Source organism: Pongo pygmaeus, chromosome 18 (genome assembly GCF_028885625.2).
Source record: "Pongo pygmaeus isolate AG05252 chromosome 18, NHGRI_mPonPyg2-v2.0_pri, whole genome shotgun sequence".
NCBI lineage: Eukaryota > Metazoa > Chordata > Mammalia > Primates > Hominidae > Pongo > Pongo pygmaeus.
In genome coordinates, this window is record NC_072391.2 from 80767046 (window position 1) to 80782325 (window position 15280).

General features: G+C 44.1%; 1 protein-coding gene across 2 annotated transcripts in view; it reads left to right on the forward strand.

The window, feature by feature from the left end:
- CDH13 (cadherin 13) overlaps positions 1-15280 on the forward strand; it is a 1176109-nt gene that overhangs the window by 877591 nt on the left and 283238 nt on the right. The window contains exon 8 of one of the 2 annotated variants that reach the window (XM_054453278.2): positions 7378-11909. The exons of the other annotated variant lie outside the window; for it this stretch is intronic. Within the exon in view, the coding sequence (XP_054309253.1) occupies positions 7378-7401 (24 nt within the window). The 3' untranslated portion in view covers positions 7402-11909. Of the gene's footprint in view, positions 1-7377; positions 11910-15280 lie in introns of those variants that run through there. 2 annotated transcript variants of the gene reach the window in all.

A 15280-nucleotide genomic window follows, 5' to 3' on the forward strand; every position in this document is an offset into this window, starting at 1 on the left:
ATTCCTACATTGGTATTCTATTAAATCATGTAAAATGATGTGGCAAAATGTTTAATAATATAGAAAGATGTTCACCATGTATGAGCAGGTGGTTTGCAAAATACTCCATAAGCTGTGATACTTCTTTGTTTATACATGTAGAGCATCTTGGTCCAAGGTACAAAAGGATTTGTGTGATGTTTTAGGAGTGGTCCTGTTGGGACTATGGTTGATTTTAACTTTCCCACAGTGCAGTGTCTAAGATGACCGTCTTCAGATCCTGGTGGCTTGAGTCTGAACTTTAACTTCACCTTTCACCAGCCTTGTGCTAGAGAAACATCATTAGCTTGAACAACCAGTAACCATAATTATGATTTGCATGTCATAAAACATTCTTCTCCCGATCATTGTTAATGCTCCCTGAGAATTCCCTTATCATAATATGGAGAACAAATCCCTTTTGGTTAAAACTATGCCTTGGTTTCTTCAACTGTAAATCACAGTAATGCCTCTCTCAAAGGGCTGTCATGAAGAGCAAATGAATTAATACAGCACATGCTTAGGAGGGTAATAGCTGAGCATGAGCTATTGCTGTTATCTAGTTTGGCTGCAGTGGCCACATGTTACTTTTGTAATTTAAAAAACCAATTCTGTTAATCTTTATTTTTTTTTTTTTTTTGAGACGAAGTCTCGCTATTATTGCCCAGGCTGGAGTGCAATGGCATGATCTCAGCTCACTGCAATCTCCGCCTCCCAGGTTCAAGCAATTCTCCTGCTTCAGCCTCCCAAGTAGCTGGGATTACAGTCGCCTGCCACCACGCCCAGCTAATTTTTGTATTTTTAGTAGAGATGGAGTTTCACCATGTTGGCCAGGCTGGTCTTGAACTCCTGACTTCAGGCGATCCGCCCGCCTCGGCTTCCCAAAGTCCTGGGATTACAGGTGTGAGCCACTGCACCTGGCCCAATTCTATTAATTATTTTAAAAAGCAGTTGTATCAGTGGTCGTAAGGCAAGAGAAAGGTTAGGATATAACACCATGATGGGTCAAGCAACACTATCACATTTGAATTCAGACACTGGTTTCTTTCTTCTTCTTCTTCTTCTTTTTCTTCTTCTTCTTCTTCTTCTTCTTCTTCGTCTTCCTCTTCCTCTTCTCCTCCCCCTCCCCCTCCTCTCTCTCCTCCCCCTACTCCTCCCCCTCCTGCTCCCTCCTCCTCCTCCCCCTCCCCCTCCTCTCCCTCCTCCTCCCCGTCCTCCTCCCTCCTCCTTTTTTTTTTTTGAGATGGAGTCTCACTCTGTCACCCAGGCTGGAGTGCAATGGCACAATCTTGGCTTACCGCAACCTCGGACTCCTGGATTCAAGCAATTCTCGCACCTCAGCCTCCCGAGTAGCTGGGATTACAGGCAAGGCACCCACCATCTTGCCCGGCTAATTTTTTTTTTATTTTTGCAGAGACAGGGTTTCACCATGTTGGCAAGGCTGGTCTCAAACTCCTGACCTCAGGCGATCCGCCCGCCTCGGCCTCCCAAAGTGCTGGGATTACAGGCATAAGCCACCACAACCAGCCTGGAGACTGGTTTCTATATGAGCCAGTTTATATGTTGACCAAACAGAGGGAGTTGTACCAGGAATCACGGCCTCCGTTAATATGTTAAGATTGCAGGGAAGGCATTACAAATGTTTTCAAAGGTATGTTAGGGTAAATCTTGTCAAAACATCCCCACTTGAAATGATAAGCATTATCATTTCTTTAAGTGACAGAGACACAGCAATGGCTTTCCTGGCTAAACATGGTCATCACAGACACGCTGACCAGCTGCTTAACTTTGCTTCCACAAATCGCAACAGGCAACTTAACAGACATTTTGTGGTTATATGTTTCTAAGACAGGCATGGGAAATAAATTTATTTCTACCTTTGTGAAGAACAGCTATAGAAATTACCATTGAAATTCAATGAATGGCATTTCTGCTTATGGGCCTTAAAACTGGGAACCAAAATTAAATTCCTTTAGATATTTTTTCTCTCGTGTCTTCTAAATTGTTGTGTGGGCTGATTTTTCTCCATGGAAGACTCTCAGAGTCCTAAATTCAAGTTTTCTGTCTCCTTGGGCTCTAGCATTCTGGAATAAGCAAGAGTCAAGAGACTTCTCCATTCTTACTTCCTCTGCATGTTAGAATATCTAAAAAGTGTGAGACAGTTTATGTTGTGCTCAGCATTGGACAGCCACAGTGTGAACAATTACAGCATTTTTTCATCCAGGCATTATGTTAGGTCCATAACACTCACAGGAGCTCTGTAAGGCTGAAATTGCCACATCCGTTCTACTGGGAGGGTTATGGAGTTCCCAAGGGCTGACCTGCCTTGCCTGAGTCACCCACTGGAGAGCCAGGGCATTGGATTTGACCTCATAGCCACTGCTCTATCCATTCCCTTGGGCTATTAAAGAAAAGCATGGGCCATATTGATGGAAAAAATCTTGACAGATGTCTCAAGGACAACTTTATCTTTTATCAGATTCATTTCAGGGATTCCTGTATTCATTGCTCCTAGACTTTTCACATATTTGGGAAGCTTGATTCAGTTTCCCTCAGCTCTTCCATTAGAAAGCCCATGTGGTACAGTGGCTCAGAGCTTGGGCTTAGGAATTCACAAAGCTGTGAATCTGAGTTCTGCATCTTATTACTTGTGTGGCCTTGGGCAAGTCACCTCACCTACCTGAGCCTTGGTTTCTTTGGCTGTAAAATGGAACTCATAGCACGGCCTGTGTGGAAGACAGAATAATGGCTCCTCCCCTTCAAAGAAGTCCTCATCCTAATTCCCAGAACTTGTAAATATGTTACCTTACAGGGAAAATGGGACTTTGTAGAAGTGATTAAGTCAAATATATTGAGATTGGAAGATCATTCTGAATTATCCAGATGGGCCTGATATAATCACAGGGTCTTAATAAGGGGGAGGTGGGAATGGTTGAGTTGGAGATTTAAAGATGCTCTACTGCTGGCTTTGAAGATGGAGCAAGGGCCCACCATGCAAGGGCTGTAGACAGAGCTTCTGGCATCTGAAAGAAAAAAGAAAAAAAAAAAAAGGCAAGGAGAGAATTTCAGAAGGATTGCGGCTCTGCCCACACCTTGATTTTAGCCCACTGAGACCCACTTTGGACTCCTGTCCTGAAGTGTAAGAGAATAAAGTCACATGATTAAGTCACTAAGGACATGGCAGTTTGTTACAGCAGCAATAGAAAATGGATGTAACCTTTTTTATATGGTTTGCAGGCTTGAAAGAGATGACGTGTTAAATACGGTAGCTTTTGACCTTGAAAGAGATGATGTGTGAAATACATTAGCTTTTGGGGGCTTGAAAGAGATGACATGTGAAATATATTAACTTTTGGCCATGAAATACATTAGCTTCATGGCCGTTAGCGTTGGCCATGAAAAGCTCTTGACCAATAGTAGCTGATGTTACCAATAATAAAATAACGGTGAGACTTGAGATGACACAGAAGTGTTCTAACAGAGGCACAGTCCACTTGACCAGATCTTTCTCAGGCATCTCCATCGACAGTGGGGCCTCCCTAGAAGGCTAGGTGGCTGCCATCCCATCCAACCAGCCTGCCTGAGTTGGTAAAAGTGCATGAAAGTGTTCCTCTCAAGGGGTGACCTTCCATTGGCCCTCACAAGGGCACAGCAGAGCTCGTTGGTTATGCTTCAGTTACATAAATCCAGCCTTACAAAGGCTACACAGGGAGAGACACTCCTTGCCTCCTGGATCTGTACCTTGTAGGTGCTCAATAAACATTGATAAGAATGTTCACGTCATCAGGTAAGCAAGGGGTATAAAGTGAGGCCTTGAATCACTCACGTAGATGCAGTAGTGTTGAGAAACTAAGAATTGGTGAATTGTACCCTTTTTTCCCCTCCCAAGTTAGAACTCCTAAGAAATACAGGACAACTGGAGACCAAACCATAGGTTTCATTACCTATGAAGCTGATTAGGAAAGCCTTGAGTTTGTACCCAAATAAATTTGCTAATACTTTTACCTAAATTAGAGAGATTTGGGTGGGGTGGTATAACAACAGGCCACATCTACCTGGGTGGAGCCCATCTCAGGATGCCTCTGCCCAGGAGGAGTGGCAGTGAGAAGGAGGCCGGAAGGGGAAGAGAAACAGGAGAGGGAAAGGAGGAAGGGAGACATAGCTAGGGAGATGCCACTCAGCAATCAGAAACCTCCATTCCTTTTCCTGGGGTGGTGTGGAGGTAAAGGGAAGGGGCAGGGAGGCTCCTAGCCCACAAGCCGCTTTTGTGCGATAGGAAAAGATGCCTGACCAGTGATGATGAGCTTTTTTCCAAATGTTTGTTGGCCACACAAGTGTCTTGAGAAGTGTCTGTTCATATCCTTTGCCCACTTTTTGATGGGGTTGGTTTTTTTCTTGTAAATTTGTTTAAGTTCCTTGTAAATTCTGGATATTAGACCTTTGTCAGATGGGTAGATTGCAAAAATTTTCTCCCATTCTATAGGTTGCCTGTTCATTCTGATGATAGTTTCTTTTGCTGTGCAGAAACTCTTTAGTTTAATTAGATCCTCATAGTCAATTTTGGCTTTTGTTGCAATTGCTTTTAGTGTTGTAGTTGGGGGGTGGGAGGCAAGGGAAGGGACAGCATTAGGACAAATGCCCAACGCATGTGGGGCTTAAAACCTAAAATACGGGTTGATGGGTGCAGCAAACCACCATGGCACATGTATACCTACGTAACAAACCTGCATACTCTGCATATGTTTCCCAGAAGTTAAAGTAAAATTTAAAAAAAGAAAATAAAAGATGCCTGTTCCTCTGAATGGACGTAGCCTATGCCAAGGGCAAGGCTTGGTGAGTAGAACAGGCTGGATTTTAATCCTCAGGTCCCTGCACCCTTGGTGAAGCACAGGGTACTAGAGAAGAGTGTTCACAACCTCCAGCCCCTCCACAAAGAAGCCTGAGTCTGAAAAGACAGAGGTTCCAACCTCACCCTTACTTCTCTTCTAAAGATCTGCTGTGCGTGAAGTATTTTGGAGGAATTTCTTGAGCCCAGAACACAGCAACTTTCCTGTGAAAGAAAGAGCAAAGGGTTAATGCCACCAGAAGACACTCAGCCTGTCCAATGTCCCTACCACTGGGACAGGCAATGGGAGGCAGCTGAGGCTTTGCTGACAACTTCTTCTGCTGTGAGGGTGGAAAGCAGGCCAGATCTTTATGACCTGGACTTCATGTTTTGGGGTTCTAGCAAGATGGGACCCACTGCAGGTGCTGTGTCCATTCTCAGTGCCAGTGGGGCTGATATGGGGTCATGGCAGGTAGCGGGAGATAACAGCCTCATCCTCAACACCAGATATCCAGACAGAGTGGCTCAGGACCTGAAAGCAACTGGTGTTAGGGCAGATAATGAGATTACCTGGTCTCTGCTTGGTGACAAGAGTAGTGGCTTCAAGGCATTTTTTTTAAAAAATAACATTTGTTTATAGTAGTGTTTTTTAAAGTAGAAAATATATTCATACAAGCAAGTAATTAGTGTCCTGCCAAGTAAGTCTCATGGTGACATGTCAACGTAATTATTTTTTAAGGTCTGCCTCAAATAAAGCATCAAAATTTCCTGCTTTAAATCTCCTTTCTCTGTAAAAATGGTTAAGAGTAGTGAAAGGAGAGGATGGGAGGGGTCTGAGAGCATTGATGCCTCATCATAGTCACCCAGCTGTGGCACCACCTCTGTCTTTGCCTGTCACTCTCATACAAAGGACATGCAGAGGAAATGTGATCCTAGCCATCCTCAAATTCTGGATTTGGACTTGAATTTGGTTCTCTTATTTCCACATTAAGTTAAAATCTAGCCTCCAGATCCCAGGCTTCCCCTCCCATTGTACCCAGAAGAAACAAGAATTGTTTCCCAGTTCTAACTGTCATAATGCCTAGCAGGTGTTAGCCTACAACGAAGGATAATTCAGTCTATCCTCACCTTAGTGTACGCTGGACAACACTAGGACTCAGAAGTGCTTCGCCCTTGATCTTGAAAGGCCAGTGGAAACCCATGCAGATTCCTCCCCCAGGACCCTCCTAGCCAGCCTGATAATGAATTCATGGGAAACAGCCTACATGTGAGCACCAAAGGGAACACATTTGGTAAACTCTGCCAAAGGAGCACAGTTCTTGTAAAGCTGATGAGGTTTGTGATCAATTCTTTTTTTTTTTTGAGACGGAGTTTTTGCTCTTGTTGCCCAGGCTGAAGTGCAATGGCGCGATCTCGGCTCGCCACAATCTCCACCTCCCGGGTTCAAGCAATTCTCTTGCCTCAGCCTCCCGAGTAGCTGGGATTACAGGCATGCCTAGCTAATTTTTTATTTTTAGTAGAGACGGTGTTTCTCCATGTTGGTCAGGCTGGTCTTGAACTCCTGACCTCAGGTGATCCACCCGCCTTGGCCTCCCAAAATGCCTTAACCCAGTTTAAAGAGATCCAGGAAGCAGATCGTGAGCTGCAGATATGATGTGATTATTAAAAGTAACCTCCATTGCCAACATTGCAAATGCATCAGCATATTCCTTCCTTCAACATTCCATAACATGGTGGTGGTATTTCCACCTTACCCCTGGAGAAGCTAAGAGTCAGAGGGAGCATTTACTTTCCAAGTTCACACATTCAGGGAATGGGTAGAAGTGGAATTCACACCCAGGTCAGTGTGAGACCAAAGAGGCTGTCAGAATGCTTTGCTGTTCCACTCATGCCAGACAGGATTTGAAGTTGCTCCAGTCCAAGGCAGACCATCAGGCCATGCAGGAATAAAAAGGCAAAGGGGAAGAAAGAAGATGCTGTCTTCATTAGGGCCTGAAACAAAAGGCTGGTCAGAGTGAAGAGTGTAGACAAGCTCCTCTGTATCCTCTCAAAGATTTGGAGCCACTGATCTCTCTGTGGGGTGGGGAATGGGGCAGTTCCTGGGAAAGGGACTTATTGGTGGGAATCCAGTTCTGCTATGAATGCTCCTGACTCCTGCACTCAAATCCCAACAGATGAAAGGGAGGAGAGACTGGCAGATGCAGTGCCTTCCTTTATGTAACCTCCTTGATCCAAACTACAGTCTGACCCATGCTTTCTGGCTTTATATTCTACCACTACGTTCCTAACTCACCCTCATTCCAATGGCATCAGCATTTTCTCTTCCCTCAAAGATAATGCACTTCTGACTTTTGCATATTACGGTAGCCAGCCCCCAAGAGGGCTCCCAGTGATTCCCACCTCATGGTATCCATGCTCCTGAGTGGTCCCCTCCCACATCGAATAGAAATGACTTGTGTAGCCAAATAGGACATGGCAGAAATGACTTTGTATGAATTCTGAGCCTTGTTTATTCTTGTTCTTTCTTGCTACAGGCAAAGCCAAATGCCATGTTGTAGGGAAGCTCAAGTAGCTTCATGGAGAAATCCACATGGCAAGGAACTGAGGCCACCTACTAACAGCCGGCATCAATTCTTTAGCAGTGTGTGTGAGCCACATTGGAAGTAGACCTTCTAGCCCCCATCAAGCTTTTAGATAACTATAGCCTCACCAACATCCTGACTGAACTACACAGCTGAGCAGCTTCCATATCTGCAACCGACAAACACTGTGTGCAATCATAAATGTTTATAGTTGCTTTAAAGCACTAAGTTTGGGGTAATTTTATTCAGCATTAGATAACTAATACACATAGTGTGTTTCATCAGCTAAAATTGCTGCTGATTTCTCTGTTACCTTCCAAACCTGGTGTGAGTAGCCGCTCCTCTGTGGACTTTTTCTGGTCTTCTTTGCATGACTCAATCCCTCCTCCTTCATTTTCTCACACAGATTGTTTAGCATTCTATGAATGCCGCTATCACAAGGAAAAGCAATACTTTTATTATAGTCTCTCTCCTGTGTCAATTCTAGGCTTCTTGAGAAAGTTTGCAATGTAGGCATTCTTCAAAGAGGTATTGTTACCAGTAGGGGCTCAGAAGATGGCTGAATGAATGAAGAGTGTGTGTTAGAACCTGGGGAAATTTAAACTAAATACATTTAAAGTCAGTGACATTTTCAAAGTATATTTGGCTAGAAAGACTACGTTCTTTAAAGGAGTTTAGAAGCAGTATTAATGGTACACAGTCTTTGTCCCATTCTTAACAATAGAATAATGATAATTGGTTGCTACTTTGGCAACAAATTAGAGAGCCCTGGAAACATTTCCAAAGGCAACTGGAATGCTTAACTGAGCTAGACTGTTAATATCTAATGCTAGCCTGCCTGTGGGCATATCACCCTGAATTGCCTGATCTCGTCTAATGGCACATGCTCAGATATCCTTGGTTTTAAATAAAAATTGTCTTATCACTTAATTTAAAAATGTTTTGCTTAGTAAAAAATTTACGAGGGCAGGTGCGGTGGCTCATGCTTGTAATCCCAGCACTTTGGAAGGCCGAGGCAGGCAGATCATGGGCTCAGGAGTTCGATGCCAGCCTGGCCAACATGGTAAAACCCCGTCTCTACTAAAGATACAAAAATTAGCAGGCCGTGATGGCAGACACCTGTAATTCCAGCTACTCAGGAGGCTGAAGCAGGAGAATCGCTTGAAACCGGGAGGCAGAGGTTGCAGTGAGCCGAGATCGCGCCACTGCACTCCAGCTTGGGCAACAAGAGCAACATTCAGGTGAAAGAAATAGAGAAAGAGAGGAAGGAAAGAAGGAAGAAAGGAAAGAAGGAAGGAAAAGGAAGGAAGGAAGGGAGGGAGGAAGGAAAGGAAAGGGAAGGGGAGGAGAGGGGAGGGGAGGGGAGGAAAGGGAAGGGAAGGGAATACATTTAATAAATGTGGAGTCTGCCAAATCAGGTCAGCAGTTTACTTCTCCTGTCCCCGGTTCAATAACTCACTTACTGGGGTTCTGGAGGAGAGCAGTGAGAAGACGGGGTAAAAAATTAGAGAGAAGTTGTGCATCGCCCCATGCCTGCTTCTGTAGTGTGGTCCATGCATCCGCCCTTCGATGCTTGGGTTGGATCATAGACCAGTGACCGTTGATGGCTCACCCAGATCCCCAGGAACCCACCACTCCCATACAGGCCGTCGGCCTCTTATTCCCTGCAGCTGCCTGCCTGGGCTTTCCTCTGACCATGGGAGTGTGCTCAGTCTTACTGCCCAGGGAACAGCCATCAGCTTTTGAGTGGCAAGAGTTGGTAGATTACCATCCCTTCTTCACCCTTTGAATAGGACAACTTTGAGATGTGTTCTCCCCAGTCTCCCAGATGACCCCAGTGAGTTTGAACACCAGTTGTCCACAGAGATAACCTGCCCATTGCCACCTGTGTATTGACTCTTTCACATATTCTGTCTCACTTCTCTTTCTCCCTCACTTGTGCTTCTTAAGATTGTATCCTGAATAAGCTATTTGCACTCAAGTAGGCAGAGAGATGGCTGGATCCATTATTCTCTCTTGTCTTCTATATTTTAGATATCTTGTAACAGGCACAAGGTACCACGTAGAGCTGAGGTGTAATGACCCAGCTGATCTGTTTGTACTTTGTCACGCTGCTAATGGGTACCTGGAGTTGTGAGTTTATGCATAAGTGTGTACATGCCATCATAGCTCTGTGTGCATGAGTACCTGTGGGGTCTACGTAGCATGCACACATCACAGAAACCCTCTGCCCTCCCTTCTCATTCCCCTATTTGAAGCCAAGATTCCATAATCCCTCTACTCAACCCTCTTCTTCCCCAGCCCCCAGGGGCTTCCCATACTTAGGGTCACCCTTTCTTACCTCGGAGTTTCAAAGGTGTAAGAGCTGATGCCCACCTTGATGGTATTCACATCGTGTAGCAGGGAGGCAGTCATGGAAATGACTCTTTACAGCAGGATGATATGTGGGACATGCCATGGCCAGGGAAGTAACTTTGTCTCAAGGGGATCAGGAAGATGCCCAGGTATGGGATAAGTTGAGCAAAAGATATTTGAGCACTGATCTGCACACTTTCTCTGTAAAGGGCCAGATAGTAAGTATTTTAGATTTTGTGGGCCATATGGTGGCTGCTGCAACTATGCAACTTTACTTTTTTGTAGCACAAAAGCAACCATAGATACCACATAAATGGATGAGCATGGCTGTGTTCCAATAAAACTTTATTTACAAAAGCAGATGGTGGGCCAGAATTGTCCCATGAGCTGTGGTTTGCTGACCTCTGATTTAAAGAGTGGGAAGTAGATTTCTGGAAAGAGAGAAAGGAAGACTATTTCTAGCAGAGGGAAGAAAACATATAAAGGCAAAGAGTGGGAAACCAGAGGGAATAAGACAAATTTGATTTACCAAAAAGTCCTTTTTGTGGTAGTGAATGATACTAATAATAAAAACTAAGTTTTATTAAAGCCTTATTATGAGTCAAGCATTGGGCTAAATATTTTTTGTGGATTCTCATTTAATTATTACTCTCTCTGAGTTTGTAGGACCTTGTTTTCCTCATGGCACACACGAGGAGTAAATTAAGCTCAGAGAGGGTAGATGACTGGCTCAAGGTCACACAGCTACCAGCTGACCAGGTGGCAAGACCCCGATCAGAATATTAGGAGCATGGTATAGTAGCCAGCATACCTCCTTGTATCTATCATTAGCCCTGCTTTAATGGACTTTTTCAGAAGTGTTTTTGCTTGTGTTTTACAAGTGGAATGTGATTCCTTGACTCAGCCCAGTAGCCCTGTGAATGGATGGCTGAAATGAGTCTGACAGCTTTTTCTCCTGGGGCCATTTTGTAAGAAATAAAAGCAAAACAGTGAGATATTTAAATTCTTCAGGGATATTATTTTCAAATAGATAAAGTGAAGAACATTTTTTATTCATATGAGAAGTGATAGTTGGATGTGTGTAATTTTTTTGCTCTCCGAGATGGAGAGAGAACACAGCACAAATCTTAGAATGTAAAATATGAATTTAGATGACATTTTGAGAAAACTGATAAACACCACCATTCCACAATTGGACTTAACTTGCCTGTGAAAATCCTTCTGCAGCCCACAAAATGATAAAGATAAGTGGACTACATCTAATGGATATTAAAAATACACAACACACCAATGAAAGAATAATTTTCTTTTGCAAAGTTTTCATTTCTCAAAATGCTATCAGGAAAAGAGAGCTATCTTGACAGCTAACAGTAACCCTTGGAATAAGGATATGTTAGAAGAGAAGGGCTGCAGTAGTTGTGAAATCCTACCTGGAATCTACCGCTGGACAGAAGACCCAGGGATCAAGACTCAAAGCTGATGCTCTCAACACCGATGTTTCATCTGCAATGTACCACGAGGTCCTTGTCCACCTACTTCTAGATAGAGCCAAACTGTCTAAGCCAAACGGGGTTTGGATTTCTTTCACCACCCACCTGTGCAGATGATTAGTTTGAAAAAGTATATCTTAAAGAAAAATAAATGCAGAGAACTAAGTAAGAACAGTTACATGTACTAAAGGTCTTTCAGAAAATCAATAATGTAGGTCAGTGCATTTCAGAGTTTGGAATTTCACACAAAATTTACCCTTGAAAACTTTAGAGAGAAGACTACCATGCCTATTCTGTCATGTAAGGACATCTAAAGAAGAACTGCACACATTGGTATTACCATCTTCCCACACACACACACACACACACGGACACGCACACATGCACACACATGCATGCACACAGACACATGCACACACACGCATGCACACACACATGCACACGCACACGCGCACAGACGCGCACTTACGCACACATGTGCGCGCACACACATGCACACACGCTCACACACACACAATGGTTCGTGGCCGGGTGCGGTGGTTCACACCTGTAATCCCAACACTTTGGGAGGCCTACACGGGCAGATCACCTGAAATCAGGAGTTTTAGACCAGCCTGGCCAACATGACAAAACCCCATCTTTACTAAAAATACAAAATTTAGCCAGGTGTAGTTGCAGGTGCCTGTAATCCCAGCTACTCGGGAGGCTGAGGCAGGAAAATTGCTTGAACCCGGGAGGCCAAGTTGCAGTGAGCTGAGATCACGCCACTGCACTCCAGCCTGGGGGACAGAGTGAGATTCCATCTCAAAAAAAAAAAAAGTTTCATACTTTCACTCATATATACACTCGCACACTCACACATACACCTACACATACACTCACACATTCCCATAGAAGCAAGTGAATTATAATCTCAGAGTGAACAAAATTGAGTAAATTTGACCATACGAACATATTTATTATGCTTGTCTCACTAAAAAGCAGTAAAAATTCTGATATGAGCATCACACAGGTTAATGTAAGATAGTAAGAAGAAGAAAAAAGTACAATTATCCTAGAAGTCCTATTGAAGAATGAAATAGCAAAATAAAAATGGAAGGGGCAAAGATAGGATACTTAGAATGCTTACAACGGGAATCTGAATGTTTAATGAGAAATAAGCCCAATGCCCATGGCAGATAAGGACTCAGGCTTTGGGATCTCTCCCTTCCTAGCTTTGAGGCCTGGGCAGGTTATTTAACCTCTCATACCCTCGAAAGGGGCTCATAAAAGCAACCACTGCATGGGGCTCTTGCTTGGTGAATAGTTCCAGCACATGGTTAGTCCTCAGTAAGTGTTAGCTAATAGCATTAGAAGCTAGTTTTTAAAAAAAAAATAAAGGAAGGGGCCAGGCGCGGTGGCTCACGCCTGTAATTCCAGCACTTTGGGAGGCCGAGGCGGGCGGATCACGAGGTCAGGAGATCGGACCATCCTGGCTAACACGGTGAAACCCCATCTGTTCTAAAAATACAAAAAAATTAGCCAGACGTGGTGGCGGGTGCCTGTAGTCCCAGCTACTCGGGAGGCTGAGGCAGGAGAACGGCATGAACCTGGGAGGTGGAGCTCGCAGTGAGCGGAGATTGTACCACTGCACTCTAGCCTGGGTAACAGAGTGAAACTCCGTCTCAAAATAAATAAATAAATAAATACACAAATAAATAAATAAAATAAAATAAAAATAAAGGAAGGGCTGGGCGTGGTGGCTCATGCCTGTAATCCCAGAACTTTGGGAGGCCGAGGTGGGTGGCTCACAAGGTCAGGAGTTTAAGACCAGCCTGGCCAATATGATGAAACCGATCTCTACTAAAAATACAAAAATTAGCCGGGTGTGGTGGCATGCGCCTGTAGTCCCAGCTGCTCAGGAGGCTGACGCAGAAGAATCATTTGAACCCAGGAGGTAGAGGTTGCAGTGAGCTGAGATCATGCCACTGCACTCCAGCCTGAGCGACAGACTGAGACTCTGTCTCAATAATAATAATAATAATAATAATAATAAAGTACATGGGGAAGGAATATGTTCTACATGAACTTTCACAGGGACACCAATCTAGACCAGTGTGGACCAGAAGTAGCCACATCCCCTGGGATCCTGTCAGTAAAACACATTCTCCGGCCTCCCCACAAGCCTCTTGATTTGGAACCTTGGGAGGTGGCACCCCACAACCTGTGTTTTCAACAAACCCGCTAGATGATGCCAGGCCACACTAAAATTTGAGAACCCCTGATCAAGCCCTGCAAGCTTTTTAACCCTGGTCCTGGGCAGTCAGCTAAATCCAGGAAGTATTTTGCAGATTGGGAATAAATAAAAGAAGAAAAAAAAGGCAAAAGTGTCTTTGGGTTGAATCTCATTTTAAGCCCCAGAATTATGCTTGTAAAAACAATTCAAGAATTGTCTTTGAGCCTATAATGCCTGCTAGTCCCAGGAGAAAATAGATTTTGAAACAAAATTAGTTGAGGTTGGATTTGCTTTTTTTCCAAGCTTCAAAGCATCAAGCAAAGATCCATGTTCACATCTGAATATCTGAGTTCACATCTGAGTCAGCCCCTGACTCAGCCCCTGACCACAGAGTGATGAACAGAGAGGCAGGCATCATGGGACCTGAAATGGCATTTTCTCCAAAATATTAGAACCTCCTTAGATCACTTAGATCAATGGTGATTGTGGGCCTGGAAAGCTTCTCCAAAAAGTGCAAATTTCTCCTGTAGTTAGTGTATTAGTTTGTTCTCATGCTGCTAATAAAGACTTACCCTAGACTGGATAATTCATAAAGGAAAGAGGTTTAATTGACTCACACACAGTTCTTTGTGGTTGGGAAGGCCTCAGGAGACTTACAATCATGGCAGAAGGGGAAGCAAACACGTCCTTCTTCACAGGGTGGCAGCAAGGAGAAGTGCTGAGCAATGGGCAGGGAAAGCCCCTTGTAAAACCATCAGATCTCTTGAAAACTCATTCACTATCATGAGAACAGCATGAGGGTAACTGCCACCATGATCCAATTACCTCTCACCAGGCCCCTCCCACAACACGTGGGGATTATGGGAACTACAATTCAAGATGAGATTTGGGTGGGGACACAGCCAAACCTTATCAGTTGGGTTCAAAGACAAATGCCACCGTAATAGGCCACAGATCACCTTTATTGCCAGCCTCTCTCTAGTCCCCAAGTAGCTGATAAAAACATAGACAAAAATTATAGAGAATGAAGGATAGAAAAGGTAAGGGGATATTTTGAGAGCAAAGTTTGCCTCATCTGTCCAACAGAGACTGTCTTGGATGTTAAAAGTTCATCATCAGGAGCTGAAAGAATTGAGAGTAGAATGAAACTATCTTGTGTGCCTCGTAGGAATACAACCTGGACGTAGCGTCCATTACTAATTAAAGCCAATGTGTATTGTACTTTCACAGTGAGACAGGCCCTGCTCTTTGTTCTCTATATTTATTTACATGCACTTAATCCTCACAATTACTCCATGCAATAAATCCCATTGTCACTTTCTGTACTAGGTTGACTAGGGTCCTCCCCAGATTCATGTCTACCCAGAACCTCAGAATGTGTCTTTTCGGATGTAATTAGTTACGATGAGGTTATGCTGGATTAGGGTAGGCCCTACGTCCAGTATGCCTTGGAGTATCCTTATAAGAAGAGGAGGGCTGGGTTCAGTGGCTCATGCCTGTAATCCCAGCACTTTGAGATGCCAAGGCAGGTGAATCACCTGAGGTCAGAAGTTTGAGACCAGCCTGGCCAATGTGGTGAAACCCAATCGCTACTAAAAATACAAAAAATTAGCCTGGCATGGTGGTGCTCACCTGCAGTCTAAGCTACTCAGGAGGCTGAGGCATGGGAATCACTTGAGCCTGGGAGGTGGAGGTTGCAGTGAGCCAAGACCATACCACTGCACTCCAGTCCGGGCAACAGAGTAAGACTCCATCTCAAAATGAAAAAAAGAAGAAGAGGAGAGAGACAGAGACA